The sequence below is a fragment of the Leucopleurus acutus genome (assembly GCF_964270905.1).
Source record: "Leucopleurus acutus genome assembly, chromosome: 1".
Taxonomy (NCBI): Eukaryota; Metazoa; Chordata; class Mammalia; order Artiodactyla; family Delphinidae; genus Leucopleurus; species Leucopleurus acutus.
The window spans coordinates 31,153,634-31,175,633 of NC_139142.1; the positions used below are offsets into that span (position 1 = coordinate 31,153,634).

General features: G+C 36.9%; 1 protein-coding gene across 3 annotated transcripts; it reads left to right on the plus strand.

The window, feature by feature from the left end:
* Positions 1-243: 243 nt before the first annotated feature.
* MED6 (mediator complex subunit 6) lies at positions 244-21,189 on the plus strand. 3 transcript variants are annotated; one of them, XM_082832963.1, is made up of 8 exons: positions 244-325; positions 3,181-3,340; positions 4,408-4,499; positions 6,114-6,196; positions 6,503-6,611; positions 8,043-8,158; positions 17,639-17,666; positions 18,273-21,189. In XM_082832963.1, the coding sequence occupies exons 1-8, from the start codon at positions 304-306 to the stop codon at positions 18,401-18,403; spliced, it is 741 nt and encodes a 246-aa protein (XP_082689089.1). In that variant the 5' UTR covers positions 244-303; the 3' UTR covers positions 18,404-21,189. The 3 variants fall into 3 exon arrangements, with proteins under 3 accessions (XP_082689089.1, XP_082689090.1, XP_082689088.1); XM_082832964.1 differs by lacking the exon at positions 8,043-8,158; XM_082832962.1 differs by lacking the exon at positions 18,273-21,189 and having other exon boundaries at positions 17,639-18,260.
* The last annotated feature ends 811 nt before the right edge of the window (positions 21,190-22,000 follow it).

Consider the following 22,000-nt stretch of genomic DNA (forward strand, 5'->3'; position numbering starts at 1 on the left):
GCTCCATCCCTCCCCGCCCCTCCTTGCCCCGCTCCACCTCCTAGCCCCGCCCCACCCCTTCTCTCCGCTCCTCCCCTCTTCCCCGCCCCACCCTCTCTCAGCCCCGCCCCTCAGCCCCGCCCCGCTCCACCTCCTATTCTTTCCGCTTCTTCCCTTTCCCTGCCCTGTCTTCCTGGCCTTGCAGTCTCCTCCCCTCTTTTGGTTCCTCCTTAACATTCCTCTGCTCTGCAGCGAGCTCTTTCGTCTCAGACTTGTTACGTTTACTCTGCGCCGGAAGAAGAACCTGAGGACGCTTTTGGGACTATGGCGGCGGTGGATATCCGAGGTAACCTGGGCTGTCCCCTTTGTTTCCTGATTGTTTGGGAGCTGGTTTAGGGATTTATAGCTCTTGGGGGCAAGATTCCGGTTCCCTTGTGATGTCTCCCAAGCTCTTTGGAATGTTTTCTGTGAACGACCCAAAGCGCCAATCTGTCGAAAAATTGCCTAGATTTTCGCAGTTTTTCAGGAGTCTCTTAGAAGAGTCAAAACGAAGGGGTTGGAATAAGCTCTGGGCTTTGAGCCCTGTGGTGTTGTCCTACATACGTATCTCTACAGCAGTATTGGGGCTGTTCTGTCCAGGTGAAGGAACGACAGAGAAGGGGGTGGGGTCATGAGCCGACAGTGTTTGGTTCATTCTTGGCACTTGGCCTGGGGCCTACCTTATTCCTGACGTTTGAGGTTCCTTTTTCTATATTAACCAAATTGGAGTCTAGCACACATATTCCAAATATATTGTCATTTATATATTGTCAGAATGTCCAGTGATCTTCAGCAGTTCTGGATAATGTTTACTATATGTTTGTCTTTCGTTATAAGTGAGACTATCAAGTACCTAATTTCATTACTTGCTGACTGTTAGAGAGCTATATTAGAGCCATGTCAGTATGCTCTCCCTTGCTACTGAATACAAAAGAGGAACATTTAGTCCACGAGGCTGTTTAGCTTTCATAACTTTTTACTTTTTATTTAGATTTGTTAGGTCCATTGCAAAGGCTCTAAGGTGGGAACATGTCAGAAGAACAGCAAGGGGGCCAGTATGGCTGAAGCACAGTGAGCGAGGAGGCGGGAAGTAGATGAGGTCAGAGAGAGAATTGGTGTGGTGGCTTGTTCATACAGGAATTGTAGGCCGTGGTAAGGCCTTTGGCTTGTCCTCTGAGTAAAATAGAGAACCACTGGAGGGTTTTGACCAGAAGGGATGAACGTAACCTGACTTACTTTTTTTTAGGATCACCTTGACTGCTGAGAACACTGTAGGAGGGCAAAGGTAGAATTAGGGAGACCGGTTAGGAAGGCATTTTTGTAATGCATGGGCATTTGGGGGTGGCTCAGACTAGGGTGGTAACAGTGGAGATGGTAAGAAATAGTTGGAGTCTGCTTGTTTTGGTAGTGTAGTCTATTGGGCTGTGGTCACAGGTAGCTTCTATGTAGGAGAACTAATATATCCTATTTCACAGCCACACACCACCCTCTTAACCCCAGTTAACTAGTTTGTAACTGAACATACTTGGATACTGGAGTGTGTGTAAATTTATGTCCTTAGCCCTTAATCATGAATTAATAAACATTTTCTAATTCTTACCAAACAGGTCCTGTGCTAGTTCTGATGAGTAACCCACAGCCCCAGTTCCTTAAAAAACTCAGCATTTAATGGGAAAACATTTGTACTTGTGGGTTATTAATAATCAATTATAAAACTATATAAAAACTGCTATGAGGACATAGAGAAAGAAACCATTATTTCTGCCTTGCAAAGTAGAGAAAGGCTTTGCAGAGATTAGTGACATTTAAAATGAGTTCAATCTAGCTTGACCATTTGAATATCTAGTAAACCTATACCTTTTTAGAATGAAAGACGTTTCTATATTTTTTAGAAGTGCATAAACTAGAAAAAAAAAGAGGCACAAGCTAGGACAGCCTTTGGTTAAGCCAGAAATAAGTTTGTTCATATTAATCTTAAAAGAAATTGACTACCAGCACTACCACCATCATCATAATGAACATTTATTGGGTTATTACAATGTACTAAGCATTTTACATATATAATCTAGCATGCAGATACTATTATAATCCCTATTTTATAGATGAGAAAACTAAGGCATGGGGAGGTTGAACTTTTCCATTCTTCCTTCTTCAACCAGTAATTATATAGGCAATTTGATGTTTCATGACTTACAGCTAGTGGGATTTAGTACTGTCAGTGGTATGAAACATTGCAGCCAGTACCCAATAAAAGCTCATTAATTAAAGCTATCTAGCCCTACTTATCATGTCTTTGTTTTCTTTTTCCATTTTGAAAAATTTAAAGTTTAATTCTTTAAAATGTGCAATTGTATGGCTGTAATTAAGGGCATTCTACTTTTCATTTGCCCCTTTTACATAATTATTATCTCATCTATAATAATAGATTCCTAACTTATTTCTGTCTCTTTAATTGGAAGGTCTCCCATTAGTGGCGATGGATGTGTTTTCTTTGGCATACATATTGTTTGAAAATTTTTGAATTAGTTGCCAACATTATAAAAACTCAGGATTTCCGATATTTTGAAAGACCTCTCTAGATTTCAAATCCTATAACTTCTTCACCTAATTGAGTTATTCTTTAAACATATAATGTACTTTTATTTATTTATTGAATCTTTGAATTTTATTTATTTTTTATACAGCAGGCTCATTAGTTATCTATTTTATACATATTAGTGTATATATGTCAATCAGAATCTCCCAATTAAACATATAATATTCTTTTATATTTCCCTACCTTTGTATATGCATTACCTCTGCTTGGAATTACTTTGCCTCTCTTTTCTCCATGGTGAGCCTCTATTTATTCCTTAACATATAGTGCTAAAACCCACCTCCTCCTCATCCCATGAAAAACCATTCCTGTTCCCTCAGGTAAGGTATTCTGCTTGCTCCACTGTGCTCTCATAACACATTTATTCATACCTTTATTATGGATCTTGTGTTGTCATTGCTTTCTTGCATACTTAGCTCTTCTGCGGGACTGTGAGGGTATGTAGGTTAGGATCCACGTCATCCTTATATTCATAGTGCCTCCTACATTATATGCATAATGAATGTTTGTTGGATTGGATTTTTTTCTCTTTTCTCATGCTTTATCATTTTGTTTCTTTTCTATAGATAATCTGCTGGGAATCTCTTGGGTTGACAGTTCCTGGATCCCTATTTTGAACAGTGGAAGTGTCCTGGATTACTTTTCAGAAAGAAGTAATCCTTTTTATGACAGGACATGTAATAATGAAGTGGTCAAAATGCAGAGGCTAACATTAGAACACTTAAAGTAAGTTATTATAAGAAGGTAGCATTTTTGCCAACTGCAGATTTTGTAATGAATAGTTCTTTCAAGCTGTGAATCATGAAGTACAGAGTAGAAGTGTTGGAAGAACCGGAGTTTTGTTTGGGTTTGTGCAGATTTGACATGCAAAGGAATTATTAGTAGTCACTTGTAACCTGGGAAGTCTTTTCTTTATAACTGCACATATTACTGTCTAGTTAAAATGTAACTATGAGGTTTAGATGTAAATCTCATTGATTTCCGCAATGCAACTGTTACCTTAACCAGGTAACTATATATGTTGTCTCCTCTACATGTAATTTGATGTCTTAAACCATAGCCGAGTTTATAGTAGATTTTTCTTTGTTTGACAAATAAAATTTTAGCCAAATTTAGCAAGATTCTTCAGACTTGGGATGCTAAATAATTCATTACTATTATAAAAGTTTCTGAAACAACTGTGTAATGAAGTTTTTCATCTGTCAGCTAAACATGGAGAGCAGGGGTTCTAAGAAATTAAATTTCTGGTATTTTAAATAGCTTTTGTTTTGAGGTAAATATTTACATTTACTGAGATACCTTGGTGTTGCTTTTAAACATAGTATGTCAGGAAAAAATATGTTGGGGGTGAGGATAAGGTTTTTGATGTTTTCTGGTTGGGTACAATATATAGTAGTGATCTATATTAAGACAGGTATAGTGTTCATGTATATTTTAATATTTTATATATATTTATAGATCTCCTTGGTCAGGAAGCATCCTGGTATTTTGGTTGCCTTTTTTGAAATGTAGGTTCATTGTACTCTCATGACTGAAAATACTCCGATTTAAGTTCATCATGAATTTTTGTAGAGAAATTTTGTTGTTGTTTAAAAACGAAATCTTACTTTATTTGAGCCCCACCTACCTGGGAAAAATAGCCAGTTTTATTGAACAGCCAATTTTTCATATCAAACATAGGCAGTTTTATCCTGTTTACAATGTTGCTATACTTTTATGTGATAATTTGAATGTTCTAGAGAATTGTTTGTAGGGCATTCATAGATCTCTGAGTGTCTGTGTCCTGTTTTCAGTCAGATGGTTGGAGTGGAATACATCCTTTTACATGCCCAAGAGCCCATTCTTTTTATCATTCGAAAGCAACAGCGGCAGTCCCCTACTCAAGGTAAAATATGTAAACTTTAGGCATTATTTTCTTCTTAAAATACCATGATTTATTTACTCCTGAGCTATATATGTTCTTATTTTTGTGGATTGGGTTCTGTTTTAGGGATTTGTAGGAATCCATGTGTAGGCTTCCTATGCTTTCCCTTCTGTGAGGGGCCACACCAAGTGCACCTTCCCTCTAGTAGTGAAATGCAGTGTGTACTATGTCTGCTCAGAGCTCAGGGAAGACCGTTTGAGACTCTGAGTCCAGAATTTTTATTGAGGGCTGATCATGTAGATGTCCTCTGCCTGTCAAATTCTAGTCTCTCAGAAGGAAATCAGGTTTAATTCTTGGCAGATGCAGTTGCACCAAATTCATAAAAGATCAATGGAAAATCCTCATTGATACATTCAATCAAAATTACCAGACAAAAACTTGCTTTAGAAATCATACTGAAAAGTATAGAATTCAGACTTGATTTTCAATCAAAGAGCTAGTCACCTATTCCAGAGATGACCAGCTACATCTCTTAAATTAGATACTCTCATCAAGACCTTTGAGAATAACCTTCACCCTAGTATTGATTCCAGAGAATGACTTGCTACTGAAGTTGTGGTTCCAGAGTCAAGAATCCAAATTTACTTTCAAAGTCAAAGATCTAGGACTTCCCTGGTGGCGCAGTGGTTAAGAATCCGCCTGCCAGTGCAGGGGACATGGGTTCGAGCCCTGGTCCGGGAAGATCCCACATGCCGCAGAGCAACTAAGCCTGTGTGCCACAACTACAGAGCCTGCGCCCTAGAGCCTGTGAGGCACGACTACCGAAGCCCGAGCACCTAGAGCCCATGCTGCGCAACAAGAGAAGCCACCACAATGAGAAGCCCGCACACTGCAACAAAGACCAAACACAGCCAAAAATAAATAAATAAAGATAAATTAATTAAAAAAAAAAAAGTCAAAGATCTAGAGTCCCTGCCCAGAGAAGCTTAGAACAAAGACAAGGCTGGGGACAAGAGTTCCATGATGGAAGGGTTCCAGGTACAGAAGCGACAGAAGATGGCACCAGCCTCACTAGCCGCTGTTTTATTCCGTAGCACCTCGGACTGGGGCACAGAGGCAAGTTGAGTGTGTCTGGTATCTTCATCCTGGGCCCTAAATCTCTCTTGCTCTAAGGTCTTATTCCCCAAAGTGTGGTTGACTGACAGCAGCATCGGATCACTTAGGAACTTGTTAGAAATGCATCGTCCCTACTGAGTAAGAATCTGATTTTAACAAGATACTCAGGTGATTCAAAAGCACGTTAAAGTTTAAGAAGCACTGCTCCTAGGGCAAACTTTTTTTTTAGCAAACTTTTTCTGTGAAGGTCCAGAGACTAAATATTTTAGGCTTTGGAGCCTCATGGTCTCTGAGACAACTATTCAACTAGTGCCATAGCAGCCTTAGATAATAACGCAAATGAATGAGTGTGGTTATTTTCCTATATAACTTTATTTACAAAAACAGGAATTGCCAAACCCTACCTTAAGCTTTAGTGTGGGAAAATGTTAAACTTTAGTTGTTCTTTTTATGGAAATATATTTAGCAGTTTGTGTGCATAGCTATATTGATAAACATTTTTTTTCCTCGCTGCTTTAGTTATCCCACTGGCTGATTACTATATTATTGCCGGAGTGATCTATCAGGCACCAGACTTGGGATCAGTTATAAACTCTAGAGTGGTGAGTGTCTTTACATACTTTAAACATTAAAGAAAACTTCTAACCGAACTACCTTGCTACCGAGAATTAAACAGGAACTCTTCTCCCTTGTGTACGTTGGTATAAAGTGTTGACTATTAGAATATCTTAAGCATTGGTTCCTGTGGGCCAACTCCATGTTCAAAGTATGTACCACCCCTAGATACATAGTGATTCAGGTTCTGAAAAGCAGAAGATTTACTGTCTTTGCATATGTAATATTTTGTGTTCACTTTGTAAATTTTGGATGATTGATGAGAAATTCAGAATTTGTTTTCTTTTTCTAAGCTTACTGTGGTACATGGCATTCAGTCAGCTTTTGATGAAGCTATGTCATACTGTCGATATCATCCTTCCAAAGGGTATTGGTGGCACTTCAAAGATCACGAAGAGCAAGGTAGGTGGGACACCGAGACCCTCCTAAAACACTTTTTGTTACTCAGAGAATGAAGCTGCTTTCTTTCGGAAGATGGCTATTGATGATTTCTAGCTGTGTTTTACTTCTCTGTGGGAAGGTTTCATAGGATGATGACATTGTCAGAGCTATGATTCATGTAACTAGATGTGGTAATAATAGCATTCCCATAGGAACAGGTACAAATTTTAATCTCTTTGGTACATGATAATCTTTGATAAGTTGATACAAGGTTTTAAAATATTTAGGACATGTAGGGGAAATCAGTGATGAGGAATGAGTAATGATGATATTTCCTGCTTACCAAACTGTTGAGTCATCTTGAAATCTGGAACCCAAGTCTTCCAAGTTTTTGAAATAGGGGAGATGCTCTTAAAGCCCTATCTCCAGATGAACAGTCTGTTTTCTGATCTTTCTATGTTACCGCCTGTCGTGATGCCAGGTCCTCTAGTTGCCATAGCTGCTAATCTGCTACTTGTTCTGTACCATATTTTACTAATAAAAGTACTTCTAGAAATGTATCTATAGCAGTATACCTATATTCTGCATTTCTTTCTAGAGAAATAGAAACTTAGAATGAATTACTATGGAAAAGGTAGCCTTTAAATAAAATTCAGACCCGTGGAATGAATGGTCTTTGAGATACAGTTATATTTATTCGTAATAGTAGGTCCCGGCGACAACATTTGACTTAGGAAAGTTTGCATCAGTTGAATAAACTTCTCCCAAGAGCTCTTTGCCCCTACCCTAATGAAATGTTTGGAGTAAAACTTAACTGGAACCCTATCTTTATAGACAGTCCACCAGCACACTCCCCTCCCAGGGAAAATCCCACACGTGATTAGCTTCATAATTTTTCTTGCAAGTTCTTTTCTCTCTTGTCTTTATGATCTTCTGTTGTTTGGTTTGTCCTGTTTTTTTCGGTGGATTATAGTCTTCATAATTGAGTATGGTTACTTGAGTTTATGAAAGTTGCATTTTCCATTTGTACCTATTAGGTTTTGCGGGAAAAGTCTGTTTAATACACTTAAAATATACACAAGATAATTTCAAACCAATAATCTGAATGTGACTTAGGTAATTATGGAAAATTTAGCCTTAAAGTTTTCCATAATTAAGTAATTATGGAAACATAAGAACGATGTTTATCCATGTTTACATGCTAAAACCGAAATGTCTTTGAAAGATATATCAGCTTTTTAAATGTTAGAATTTTAACCTCATTTCAGAGGGAGAGTTTGAATGCTTCTCTGTATATGCTATGTTTAACGTATTTGGGGGGATTATCTTTGGAATAGCAGCCATTAAAAATAATAAAATTTGAATATATTCATGGCAGACAAAGATTTGTGAAATAATAAGGCACCAAAGTAGTTTAGACAATGTTTTGATTTGGACCTTATATTTTAATAGATAAAGTCAAACCTAAAGTCAAAAGGAAAGAAGAACCGAGCTCTATTTTCCAGAGACAGCGTGTGGATGCTTTACTCCTAGACCTTAGACAAAAATTTCCACCCAGATTTGTGCAGGTAATGAGAATGCGTGTGGTTAATTTTGATTCAACACTTTTTCCTGGCATATTTATTTTTAATTGAGGACTGTTTCAGATGTGACCTAAAAATACTGATTTTCCTTGTTAGTTAAAAAAATGATCTCTGAATCAAAGAAAGGTTTTTCAAGGACTTAATGGAGGAGGTGGTAAAGGGAATGGAATTAGTACTGTTCCGTGCGCTTAAGTTTAATTCCTTATTGAATCTTCGTAAACTGTGAGGACTGAATATAATAATATTCTCATTCAGAAGGTTGCTGAAAGTGTCATAGATGGTAACAAAACTAGAATTTGAAACTCATGCTGTTTTTACTGTACGTGCTGCCTTCCACCCTGATGTAGAGGGTATTTAAGTCCTTAAATGATAGAATAATAAAAACTTTGTAATAAAAAGAATAGTACATTTGATGTGGAGGGTTTGGCATGATAAATGGAGGAGGCAGGAGTAATAATAAATAGACTTATAACATACATTGGAGCTATATGAATTCCATTATGTTGTCTTGGGCATTCCAACAGCAATAGCAGGTCCACTAAATGAGGTACTAAATGAGCTTTTGCAGAGAAGTAAGTGTGAGATGGAATATGTGAACATGTTATTCTTATGGTTTGCCTCAGCTCTTACTTATCTTTACAGGGCTGTGTACACACAAGGTCATGTTTTTCCTGTGGAGGGCCTATTTAAGAGATTTTCAAGGGTTGTTTTAGACTGAGATTTTTCACACCCTGAGATGACTTTAGAATAGGCCTTTCCTTCCCCCTTTCCTGACTCTACTGGATGAGGTGTACTGTTGGAATGGTGACGTGGTGGTGAAGGGAGCAGAGGCCACGGTTGGAACTCAGGACCAAAAAGCCAGTTTAGAGAAATCTCATGAATTGCGCGTGAAGATGAAACAATGTCTGTTGAATAAATAAATAAATGAATTATAGCTCTGTGTAAGATGACGAGTAGTGACTACAGAGTGTAAGAGGTTAGGTGTGGTTGGCCATCCGTGGCAGAACACCTGGAACTGCACAGTACAGTAGCCCCTAGGCACATGTGACTGTTGTGCATTTGAAACACAGCTAGTCCAAACTGAGTTGTGTTATGTGTGAAATACATACTGGGTTCAAGCACTTAGTACAAAAAATTTATAAAATATTTCATTAATAGTTAAAAATATTGATTATATGTCAGTGATACTCTTTTAGATACATTTGGTTAAAAATAATAAAATTCATCTGTTTCTTTCTGAAAATGTGACTACTAGAAAAATTTAAATTACATATATAGCTTGTATTTGTGGCTCACATTATATTTTGGGCAGTGCTGATCTAGAAAATGGGAACAGAAAATGCAAAACCAAAAACATGAAAGATGATCAATGAACACATACTCAGAAACCAAGAAAATCCCTCAGTTTGTTCTTTGTCTAGTTTCTTGAGGTGTAAAGTTAGGTTGTTTGCGATCTTTCCTTTTTAATGTAGGATTTATTGCTATAAACTTCCCTCTTAGTACTTCTTTTTCTGCATCCCATAAGTTTTGGTATGATGTAGTTTCATTTTAATTTCTCTCCAGATAATTTCTGATTTCCCTTTTGATTCCTTCTTTGGCCTACTGGTTGTTCAGGAGTGTTTTGTTTAATTTCCACTTATAAGTTAGCAGAAGAAAAGAAATTACAAAGATTAAAAATTATGAAATAGAGACTAGAAAAACAATAGAAAAGAATCAGTGATACACCAGAAACTAACACAACATTTTAAATCAACTATACTTCAATAAAAACAACAACAAAAAAGCAAGGAAACTAAGGGTTGGTGTTTTGAAAAGATAAACGAAATTGACCAACTTTTAGCTAGACTAACAAAGAGAGGACACTCAAATAAATAAAATTAGAAGTTGAAGAGACGTTACTACTGATGCCACAGAAGTAAAATGATCGTAAGAGACTACTATAAACAGTTTATATGCCAAGAAATTGGGTAACCTATAAGAAATTCCTAGAACATATGACCTACCAAGACTGAGTCATGAAGAAATAGAAAATCTGAACAGACCAATAATGAATAAGGAGACTGAATCAGTAATCACAAACCTCCCAAAGAAATGTCTAGGAACAGATGACTTCATGGATGAATTCTACCAAACATTTAAAGAGAATTAACACCAATCCTTCTCAAACTCTTCCAAAAAATTAAAGAGGAGGGAACACTTCCAAATTCATTTTATGAGGCCAGCATTACTCTGATACCAACGACCAAAAGACACTACAAGACAAGAAAACTACAGTCCAATAAAAATAGATGCAAAAATTCTCAATGAAATACTAGCAAATCAAATGCAGTAGCCCATTAAGAGGATCATATATCATGATCAAGTGGGATTTATCCCTGGGGTGCAGAGATGGTTCGACATACTAAAATCAATCAGTATGATACACTACATTATCAGGATGAAGGATAAAAATCACATGATCATCTCAATAGATGCAGAAAAAGAATTTGGGAAAATTCAACATCTTTTTATGTTAAAAACAACAAACTAGGTATAAAAGGAATGTACCTCAACATCATAAAAGCCATGTATAACAAACAAACGGCTATCATATTCAGTGGTGAAGAACAAAGCTTTTTCTCTAAGATCAGGAACAAGACAAGGATATCCACCCTCCACACTTCTATTCAGCATAGTGCTGGGAGACCTAGCCAGAGAAATTAGGCAGTAAAAGGGATCCAAATGGGAAAAGATGTAAAATTGTCTGTTTGCAGATGATATGATCTTATACATAGAAAACCCTAAAGACTCCATTAAAAAACTGTTATAACTAATACATGAATTCAGTGAAATTGCAGGATACAAAATCAACACACAAAAATCAGTTGCACTTCTGTATACTAACAACTATCAGTAAAGGATATCAAGAAAATCCCACTTATAATAGCATCAAAAACATACTTAGGGATGAACTTTTTGTTATCAGCTTTATTGAGATATAATTGGTGTAATAACATTGTGTAAGTTTAAGGTGTACAACCTGTTGATTTGATACACTTATATACTGCAAAATGATTACCGCCATAGCATTAGCGAACATCTCTGTCATGTCACATAATTACTGTTCTTTTTTATGGTGAGTTCATTTAAGTTTTACTCTCTTAGCAACTTTCAAATATATAATACAGTGTTACTAACTATAATCACCATGTTGTGTATTAGATTTCCAGAACTTATTTCATCTTATACCTTTCACCAACATCTCCCCATTTCCCCCACCCCCTCAGCCGCTGGCAGGCACCGCTGTACCCTCTGTAGGAGTTTGAACATTTTAGATTCCATATATAAGTGATGTGATATATCATATTTGCCTGTCTGACTCCACTTAGTATAATGCTCTCCAGGTTCATGCTCTCACAAATGGCAGGATATCCTTCTTTCTCATGGCTAAACAATATTCCTGTATATGTGTGCGCACGCGCGCGCGTGTGTGTGTGTGTGTGTGTGTGTATCACATATGTCTCTCTCTCACACAAACATATATATATCTCACATCTTCTTTACCCATTCTGTTGACAGACATGTAGGTTGTTTCCATACCTTGGCTATTGTGGATAATGCCACAGTGAATGTGGGAATGCAGGTGTCCATTCGAGATCTTGTATTCATTCCCTTCAAATATATACCCAAAAGTGGGATTGCTGGATCATATGGTATTTCTGTTTTTAATTTTTTGGGGAACCTCTGTACTGTTTTCCATATTGGCTGCACCAATTTGTATTGCCACCAACAGTACACAAGTGTTCCCTTTGTTTTACACCCTCACCAACACTTGTTACTTCTTGTCTTTTCAATGGTAACCATTATAACAACTGTGAAGTGATATCTCATTGTGGTTTTGATATGCATTTCCCTGATGATTAGTGATGTTGAGCACCTTTTCATGTACCTGTTGGTCATCTGTATGTCTTCTTTGGAAAAATATCTATTCAGGTCCTCTGCCCATTTTTTAATTGAATTGTTTGTTTTTTCACTGTTGAGATATATGAGTTCTTTATATATTTTGGATATTAACTTCTTATCAGATATGCGATTTGCAAATATTTCCTTCCATTTTGTAGGTTGCCTTTTCATTTTGTTGATGATTTACTTTGCTGTGCAGAAGCTTTTTGGTTTGCTGTAGTCTCACTTGTTTATTTTTGCTTTTGGTGCATTTGCTTTTCATGTCAAACCCAAAAACTCATCACCAAGACTGATGTCAAGGAGCTTACTGCCTATGTTTTCTTCTGGGAGTTTTATGGTTTCAGATCTTACATTCCAGTCTTAAATCCATTTTTAGTTAATTTTTTTGTGTGGTGTAAATTAATTGACCATATATGCATGGGTTTATTTCTGGACTCTCTATTTTGTTCCATTGATTTATGTCTGTTTTTATCCCAATACCATACTGTTTTGATTACTGTAGCTTTGTAATATAGTTTGAAACCTGAGCTATCTGTATTCCCACATTTATTAGTTTTGTGAATATTTAGCATTATCCACAATAGCCAAGGTATGGAAATAGCCCTAATGTCCATCAACAGATGAATGGATAAAGAAACTATGGGATATACATATAGTTTAATATTATTCAGCCTTAAAAAAGAAGGAAATTTTACCATTTGTGGTGTCATGGAAGAATCTGGAAGATATAGTGCTAATTGAGATAAGTCAGTCACAGAAGGATGAATATTATATGATTTCACTTACATGAGGTATCTAAAATAGTCAGATACAGAAAATATTATAGTGGTTGCCAGAGGATGGAAGAAGGGGAAAATAGGGAGTTCTAAAAAGGCTGTAAAATTACAGTTATATAAGATGAATAAGTTGTAGAGATCTGCTGTACAACATACTGCTTACAGTTAACAATATGGTGTTGTGCACTTAAAAACTTGGTAAGAGGGTGGATCTCATATGGAGTGTTCTTAACACACACACACACACACACAAACCCCAAACTAAAGGAGCAGAAGAAATCTTTTGGAGGTGATGGATATGTTTATTACCTTGATTGTGGTGATGGTATCACAGGTGTATGTATATGTCCAAACTCATCAAATTGTGTATATCAGATATGTGCAGGTATTTTTCATGTATCAGTTATACCTCAGTGTACCTGTAAAAAAAAAAAAGAAAGGAACCAGAAAATACTCTGAAGTTTTATTACTCTTATGTGTTTGTGAAGGGAGGAGTACTGAAATATGAGACTTAAAGTTTCTATTAAGGTCATATTGAGAAGAATCGTATATGCTCGACAAAGGAGTTTTGGTTAGTTCTGTGGTCCAGTGTGTTTATTCACTATTTTAAACCCATAACCTGGTACCACTCCTGTAAACATACGTTTCCAGGTACATTAAATGTTATTTGAAATATTAAAACAATAACTATCATCACTAAAGACAAATGAAAGCAGTGGTAATTTTTGTACATTCTTTTTCAAATACACTCTCTCTTGAAGTAAACTTAGATATCCTCTACCTCATCTTCTTGACCCTCAGCACTGACTAGCTGTGAATTATTGATGATGGTAGTAGGGACCCATTAAGTGTTTAAAAACAGTTGCAACGAAATAATGTAGTTATTTGTTTGTTTTAGGAAGATAACCATTCATGGTATAGAAGATGCATAGGAAAATGTGTCATGTACCACAATATTCATTGCAGTTCTATTTACAATAGCCAGGACTTGGAAACAACCTAAGTGTCCATTGACAGATGAACAGATAAAGAATATGTGGCACATATATACAGTGGAATATTACTCAGCCATAAAAAGAAATGAAACTGAGTTATTTGTAGTGAGGTGGATGGACCTAGAGTCTGTCACACAGAATGAAGTAAGTCAGAAAGAGAAAAACAAATACCGTATGCTAACACATATATATGGAATCTAAAAAACAAAACAAAAAAATGGTCATGAAGAACCTAGGGTCAAGTCGGGAATAAAGACGCAGACCTACTAGAGAATGGACTTGAGGATACGGGGAGAGGGAAGGTGTAAGCTGGCACAAAGTGAGAGTGGCATGGACATATATACACTACCAAATGTAAAATAGATAGCTAGTGGGAAGCAGCTGCATGGCACAGGGAGATCAGCTCGGTGCTTTGTGACCACCTAGAGGGGCGGGATAGGGAGGGTGGGAGGGAGGGAGGGAGAGGCAAGAGGGAAGAGATATGGGCATATATGTATGTGTATAACTGATTCACTTTGTTATAAAGCAGAAACTAACACACCATTGTAAAGCAATTATACTCCAATAAAGATGTTTAAAAAAATGTGATGTTTGGAGTCAAGGAAGTTAGATTATGGAAAGCCTGAATTAATTCTGTGGCCATAGATAGAGAGGAAACAGATTCAAGGTATATTTCAGATTTAGCATTGCCTAACTTTGGTGGTTGGATATGGAGAGATTGGCATTATGGATGATTCTGAGGTTTCAGGCCTAGGATTAGAATCAACTTGGTGTTGAACCCAAATTCAGAATATAGGAAAAGAAACAGATTTGGGGTAAATATAGTTGTTAGGGGTTCTATTTTCATTAGCCAACCTCCAGAACATTCAGTAGCTTACTACTGTGTTTGGGTTCTGTGGTACTCCAGCTGACTGACAGTTCCTTTTTCTCTGGCTAGGGGTCCTGACTTGAATTCCATGTACTGTTCTATCCTGGTGAGCTAGGCTGGACACTGTAGAAAGCTCAAAGACTCTCTTGAATCTTAAAACAAAAAAACTTCACTTTGTAGAAAGTTATGGAAATTTAGAAACGCATATAAAAATAGAGGGAATAATAAAAAATGAAGCCCCCATGTACCTATTGATATTATCCTGCTTCAACAGTTATCAGGCGTGGCCAATCTTGTTTTCTCTCTTCTTCCCCTATTTCCTCCCAATTATTTTAAGCAGGTTGCAGACTACCTGCTTCCATGAGTTTTTACATTTTTCTTGTAAAGGTTTAGCCATAGTCACCCTTAAGTTGTCATTTTCCAGAACCTCACCTTCTTTTAACCATCCAGGGGCCAAAAGCCAACTCACAAAGAGAGAGAGTATGTCAACTCTATGTAGCAGACCTAGGAGAACTTTTAATAATCAAAGTTCTCTAGGACTTTTAATAATCTCTTTGTTTCTCCAACCCACAGCATTTCTCCTCAGATCTGGAGAAGAAAATAGATTCTTGGTCTCCTTGAAGCCTTCTGTGAGCCCCTATTTACCCATTTTGTCTCCCGGAACCATTTGTAGCTTAGGACTTCTGGATCCGAGGGATGTTGCCCCTTTATGGGGGTGCTCAAGAGAATATTGGAGAAGTCCTGCATTTTTCCTTGAAGCTCCTTTTTCCATATTTTAACTTTTGTTACTACTGAAAGTTACACCAAAACTGATGTGATAGGAGTTCAGGCCTTCAGTGCCTTTTATTATCAATGTCTTTTCAGTGCTGTTTTCAGAAGCTGCTAGGACACCATAGGATATTGCTTCAGTTAGGTTTATTCCAAAGTTACCTGATAAATTTTGTCAGAAAGGCCGCCTCTGTTCTATTTTCCCATCTTAAACCACATCCTACTAGTTTGTGTGACAGTGTTCACTAGAAAAGATTAGACAGTGTGCACTAATTAGGTAATGACATTATTTCAATGTCTGGATATGGTCCAGTGTCCAGTATAGTTCAAGTGGTTCAGTGCTAGCAGTATAAGAATATCCCCTCTCGATTTCTCATTCCTCAATGTTACACCATCTATATCCTCTCCTGTTTTAAAGTAAGGAAAAATTATTTGTTCCCTCAAATTACTTTAGACATGTTTAAGTCCTAATATGTTCATAAAACAGGTAATAATGTTGTTGTGTTGGGGATTCCCATGACCACCCCCATGTTTGGAGATTTGCTTGAAGCACTCACAGGATTTATTACAGTGACATAGTAGGGCTATACAGCCAGATATAAGGAAAAAAGGCATTAGTGGAGTCTGGAGGAATCCATCTGCAGGCTTCCTTACACTCTCTTCTTCCCATGAAGAGTCATACAGAGTACACTCTTGCCTCAACAGTGAAAATGCAGCAACATGTAAGTGATATTTCTGCCTAAGGAAGTCCATTAGAGACTTGGTGCCCACGTTTTTGGGGGAGGTTTTTCAGGTAGGTACTTTCAATCTAACACATACCAAAATTCCACATTCTTTGAAGGAAGGCAGGTATTCAGCAAAAACAACATTTTTTATACAAATGTCTAGGCATAATGAATTGCCATTATCAGTTACAAAATGGTGGGAACCCTCCTGACATCCAAATTTCCAGATACCAGCCAAAGGCCAACCTCGCAGCCTGGCCCTTCTAAGGATAGTAGCTCAGACCTTCTATATTAACCTTTTGTGTACAATGGGAAGCTCAGTTTTGGTCTTATTAAATGTAATGGTTCCCAGAACTTGTAGTTGGAGTGGGCTAGTAGGCAGTTTGTAGCATGAATCTGGATCATGTGACATCAGAAAATTGTGTAGTCGCTAGTCATAGGAATAGATAAGAAGCTTAAGGAGGGCATGTAAATTCAGAAAGAAATTCAGAAAACAAATGGAGGCATTAAACTTTATAAAAATAAAGAGAACACTTTTATTCTGAGATGACAGGGAAGTATAGAGAGGTATTTTTTATGTATATATGTCTGTATATAAAGGTGTAATAAGTTTGGAGGTAGGTGGATGGGAGAGAACATTGACACCCTTATTGGCTGAGGGTGAGGGGTAGGTTGTGAGCCTTGAGGAGGAAGAAGGAGGGAGAGGAGGAGGAAAGTGTTTTAAAGCATTTAACTTGGGTAGCGAGAACAGGGAGATGACAGGGCCCACTGAAGTAAAAGAATTGCTGTGCAGAATGAAGGATCTGACCTTGTTCCTGACTCCTAGTGCCCCCATCATTTTTTCCTGCAGTTTGATTTCTAATAGTACACTCAACAGAAGCCTTATATTCATAGAAAAATACCTCTTTTTCTTTACGTTCCATACCTGCCAACTTTAAAAGTCAGACATCCAAATTTCATTCTACTTACTTATAGCTCATATCGCCTGTGCAAATAAGCCTCTGGAGTCTTGAAAGGCTCCATTATTCCCTCTCATTGGATTCTCCTTAGCAACTTTTTATAAAGCATTGTAGCCTCGGTGCAGAGGCAAAGGGCTTTGTTGATGTTCAAGGGTTTTTTATGTTTGACTCTTTTGTTCTAGTTTTAGATTTGTGTCTTTTCTGGAACAGGAATAAGAAGTAGAAAATGATAAATTTACTTTTTTATGGTACATGGATAGTAGTTTCTCTTGATGAAGTCATTTATAATATAATTCGCATGCAGGTGTAATTTTAATGAAAATTATGACGTCAAGAAGCAAAAAGCTTTGCTAACCTGCCCTGTTTTCTTCTTCCTCTTCCTTCACCCCTCTTCCCCACTTTTTTTTTTTTTTTTTTTTTTTTTAATTACAGCAAAAGTCTGGAGAAAAGCCTGTCCCAGGTATGGTTCATCTGATAATTCTTATCAAACTTGAAATAAGACCAAACAGCCTGTTTAACTCAGTAACGATCATAACATGTGAGGTGAATTATGATCATTTTGTCCTTTTAGACTCTCTAATGCCAGTTTGTTACTCCTAACCTTTGATCTGCTGATTGCCAAAAGGTGGTGCTTTTGTGGTAGTGATATTAGTATTTGAAAGATGCATTAGAGTGGGATGAACAGGTATTGAGGGTGTGTGGAGAAGCTGAGGTGATTCTAGGTTGTCAAAAGTTTGAAAAAAGGCCTTCTGTTTCATCATTGAGAATAGGTATTGGACTGCCCATTGACCTGGCATAGAATAATTATGTATCTTTTTTATGCATAATGTCTTATTTAAATGTCATGTGTTTTTGTCTAGTATCATAATTTGCTTGTATTATCAGGTTTTTTGTTTGTAAATTGGTTCTTATACATCTGCCTGATGAAACAGCTAAATTTAGAACTTGAGATAAGTAGTTCTAAATTAATTTGAGAGTCTGAACCATTCACATTAACTGTTGTCTAAACTGGTCTTATCCCTCCACCCTCCTCCCCCTCCAAAAAATATCTGCTTTTGATGTCTAGTGGATCAGACAAAGAAAGAGGCAGAACCTATACCAGAAACTGTAAAATCTGAGGAGAAGGAGACCACAAAGAACGTTCAACAGACTGTGGGTACTAAAGGCCCCCCTGAAAAACGAATGAGACTTCAGTGAGTATTGGATGAGAGAGACGCTTGGCAAGACTCCTCTTGTCCACATTTTACCTCATGACTGTGACAGGCTCTTGAACTTTAAAATTCTTTGTCACAATCATTTGTATAGAATGTGCTTGTTCTTTGAGAAAGGATGTAAGGATGCTCATGCTTTCAGTCTGAATATTTTTAATGTATCTTTTGTAACCTTTTCCCTACTGGACTTGAGCAGCTTCCTCCCTCACATATTTACTGTGATACATGTTTAAAGATAAGATAAAGGTATTTGTATAAATTAGTTTATCATGACGTTTTCCCCCTTATTTTCCCTCTGAAATATTTCCAGATGCATTTTGTAAACACAAAGGATTAATGTTAAAATAGTAGCTAAGCTTATTTTCTATTATTAGTTGCATATTCCTCAGTATTAAAATAGTAAGGTTACTAACAGTTTGAAAGGTAAAGAAAAGGAAAACAACCTCATTAAGCAATATCACCACCCTACAGATACTATAACAATGTTGTGGCATGGAAGCATGGAGTCTTAACCACTGGACCACCAGGGAAGTCCCTGTGTGTAGATATTTTTAAAACCATAGTTTGTAATTATTCTGTTCATACAATTTTACTTTATCATATTATGTCTGTTGTATGTGCTATTCCATGTTTACTTAGTTTTTATAGACTATACTTTGTTAACTGAATAATTCCTATGAGTGATTGTATCTGTTTTCTTAAACTCTCCCTGTGTTGTACTTAAGTTTTTACCAATTTGCATTAAGGCTGTAGTGATTACATTATTTAAATAAGGCTGTAGTGTATCATGAGTTTTCAGTACTTAGTATTTATCTCCTTAGTATGGAGTCCCAGCCATAGAATCATTAGAATCTGTACGTTTTTTTTTTTTTGGCCTGTTATTACTCTAACAGCAAAATATGAAAGTACCAAGTTCTGTAGAATCTCGCTGAAACTGAGTATTGTCACCTACATTTTTAGTGCCAATTATGTAGCAAAAAAGTGGTGTTTCATTATTTTAAGTGGTTGAATAATTTCTCATCTTTGATTCTTACTTTTATGAAGTATCTGATTTTCTGTATTGTGTAAGATTTTTTAGTTTTTTTATTTTGACATAATTCAGGCTTACAGAAGAGTTGTCAGAGTAGTACAGAGAATTTCTCTATATACACCTTTTGCCCTAATTCCCCATATATTAACGTTTTCCATATTTGTCTTATTCTTTAGTCTCTGTCTCTCTTTCCCTGTCTCTAACTCGTGTTGTCATTTGCTGTTTCTCTCTCCTTCTCTCTATGTATGTGTGTGTGTGTGTGTGTGTGTGTGTGTGTACATACACATATAATACACACATATATACACCTTTTATTTTGGATTGAGAGTCGGTTGCAATCGTGATGCCCATTTTCCCTAAGAACTTTAGTGTGCATTTCCTAAAATCAAGGACATTCTTTTACATAGCCTTGGTAAAATTATCAGAATTAAACCAGTATGATACCATTATCTAATCTGTAGGTCTTATTCAGATCTTGCTAGTGATGCCAAGAATGTCATTTACAGCAAAAGAATATCCTGAATTGTGCATTAGATTTAGTTGTCGTAGCTCTTTAGTCTCCTTTAATCTGAAACAGTTCTTTAATCTTCCATGTTTTTCATGACTTGATATTTAAAGGGTTTAGGCCAGTTATTTTGTTGAATGTCTCTTAATTTGTGTTTGTTTGATATATTTTCATAATTAAATTCACCTCATGCACTTAAAAACATTTTTTTTCACATTCCAAGCATTGTTTATTCCAGGATTACGAGAATGATTCAACAATTGGATCTATTACTCTGAATTAACATATTAATTGCAAAAATACACTTTTGTTAGGAATACCATGGAAAAGATGCTCGTGGAGGCGCGTGCTGTCAACTTGTCCCATTCCTGGTGATGTTAACTTTGATCACTTGGTTAAGGTAGTGTTTGTCAGGTTACTCCACTGTAAAGTTAGAATTTTTCTTTTTCTAATTTATAGGTATTTTGGGGGGGGGGAAGTAGTTCGAGGTCTGTAAATACCCTGTTATTGCTCAGAACTTTTACCCTCCAGTAGCATTCACTGATAATTCTTGCCTAAATCATTTATTACTATTATGGTTGCCGAATGGTGATTTTCTTTCTAATTCCTTCATTCCTTCTGTGTTTATTAGTTGGCTTTCTGCTATAAAGAAGAGCTTTCCTTTCCCCCCCTGCTTATTTATTTATATCATTGTAGACTCTTGGATTCTTATTTATTCAACGAGTTATATTTCTTTACTCTCGTTAATTTATATTGATGCTCAAATTGTCCCAGATTGGGCCAATGGGAACCGTTTCAAGCTGATTCTTAGGTCCTTTTGACATGACCTTGTCATTCATTGAGGATTTTCTTTATGTTTTGGCACAATAAGATATCCCAGGCTCATTCCAACCCTGGGGTCAGCCATTTCTCTAAGGACCCCTAGTTCCTTTTGGTGGAGAATATATTTGGAAATCAAGATCTGTGTGCAAGGTGTGTTCATTTGTTACTGGGGTGTCATGGCTTCTGGGCTTTGTCAGCTGATAGAGTTAAGAAATAGATATATACTGGGACTTCTCTGGTGGCCCAGTGGTTGAGACTCTGTGCTTCCACTGCAGGGGGCATGGATTCTATCCCTGGTTGGGGAACTAAGATCTTGCATGCTGCGTGGCCAAAAAAAAAAAAGAAAAAGAAATAGATATGTACATATGTGTATGACATGAGTGAATACACATATGTCCACACACACACACATATCTGTCTACTCTCTCTCTCTCTCTCTATATATATATATATGTATATGTATGTGTATATATATATATATATATATTTTTTTTTTTTTTTTTTTTGCGGTACGCGGGCCTCTCACTGTTGTGGCCTCTCCCGTCGCGGAGCACAGGCTCCGGACGCGCAGGCTCAGCGGCCATGGCTCACGGGCCCAGCCGCTCTGCGGCATGTGGGATCTTCCCGGGGCACAAACCCGTGTCCCCTGCATCGGCAGGCGGACTCTCAACCACTGCGCCACCAGGGAAGCCCTATTCTATATATATTAAAAGGAACCAGTTCACACTGATAACACCAATTCCAGTTTATTCATCACAGGGTTTACGCTGTTCTCTTTCACATTTGTAACTTTCTTCCACATTGATTAGAACTGTTTCTTGTTATACACAATGTTTGTACTTATTTGCTTAATGCTAGAATACCAGAAAGTTGTTTTAGAATTGCTAACCTATACCTGTGCAAAAAAAGAAACCTCTTAATTAGAATTGAGTATTTGCTTAGACTTCTTTTTGTCTTTAGTTTGTAGATATATAGTTCAGATACTGTGTTTAAAAATCACTTGGGTTAATTTTTTTTTCCCCCAGTGTGGTTACACTACTCATTTATCAGATGTTCCAGTTCATTTGGTTCTGCTTTGAATTCCATTTTAGTTTTTCCCCTCATTGTTATTGATTATTTTGTTTTGTTGTTGTACTGTGGGATGTGTGAGTTATTAGCATAGTTCTTAAAGTCAGACCTGTCCAAAAGAGATTCTAAGTATCATACCCCTTCCTCATTTCTTCTAT

Bases quoted from the DNA above. Each gene is read 5' to 3' on its own strand.
- MED6 (XM_082832962.1), top strand. From the start codon at position 304: ATGGCGGCGGTGGATATCCGAG. The intron at 6,612-8,042 runs GTAGGTGGGACA...ATATTTTAATAG, and splicing joins CAAAGATCACGAAGAGCAAG to ATAAAGTCAAACCTAAAGTC. The intron at 8,159-17,638 runs GTAATGAGAATG...TTTTAATTACAG, and splicing joins TTCCACCCAGATTTGTGCAG to CAAAAGTCTGGAGAAAAGCC.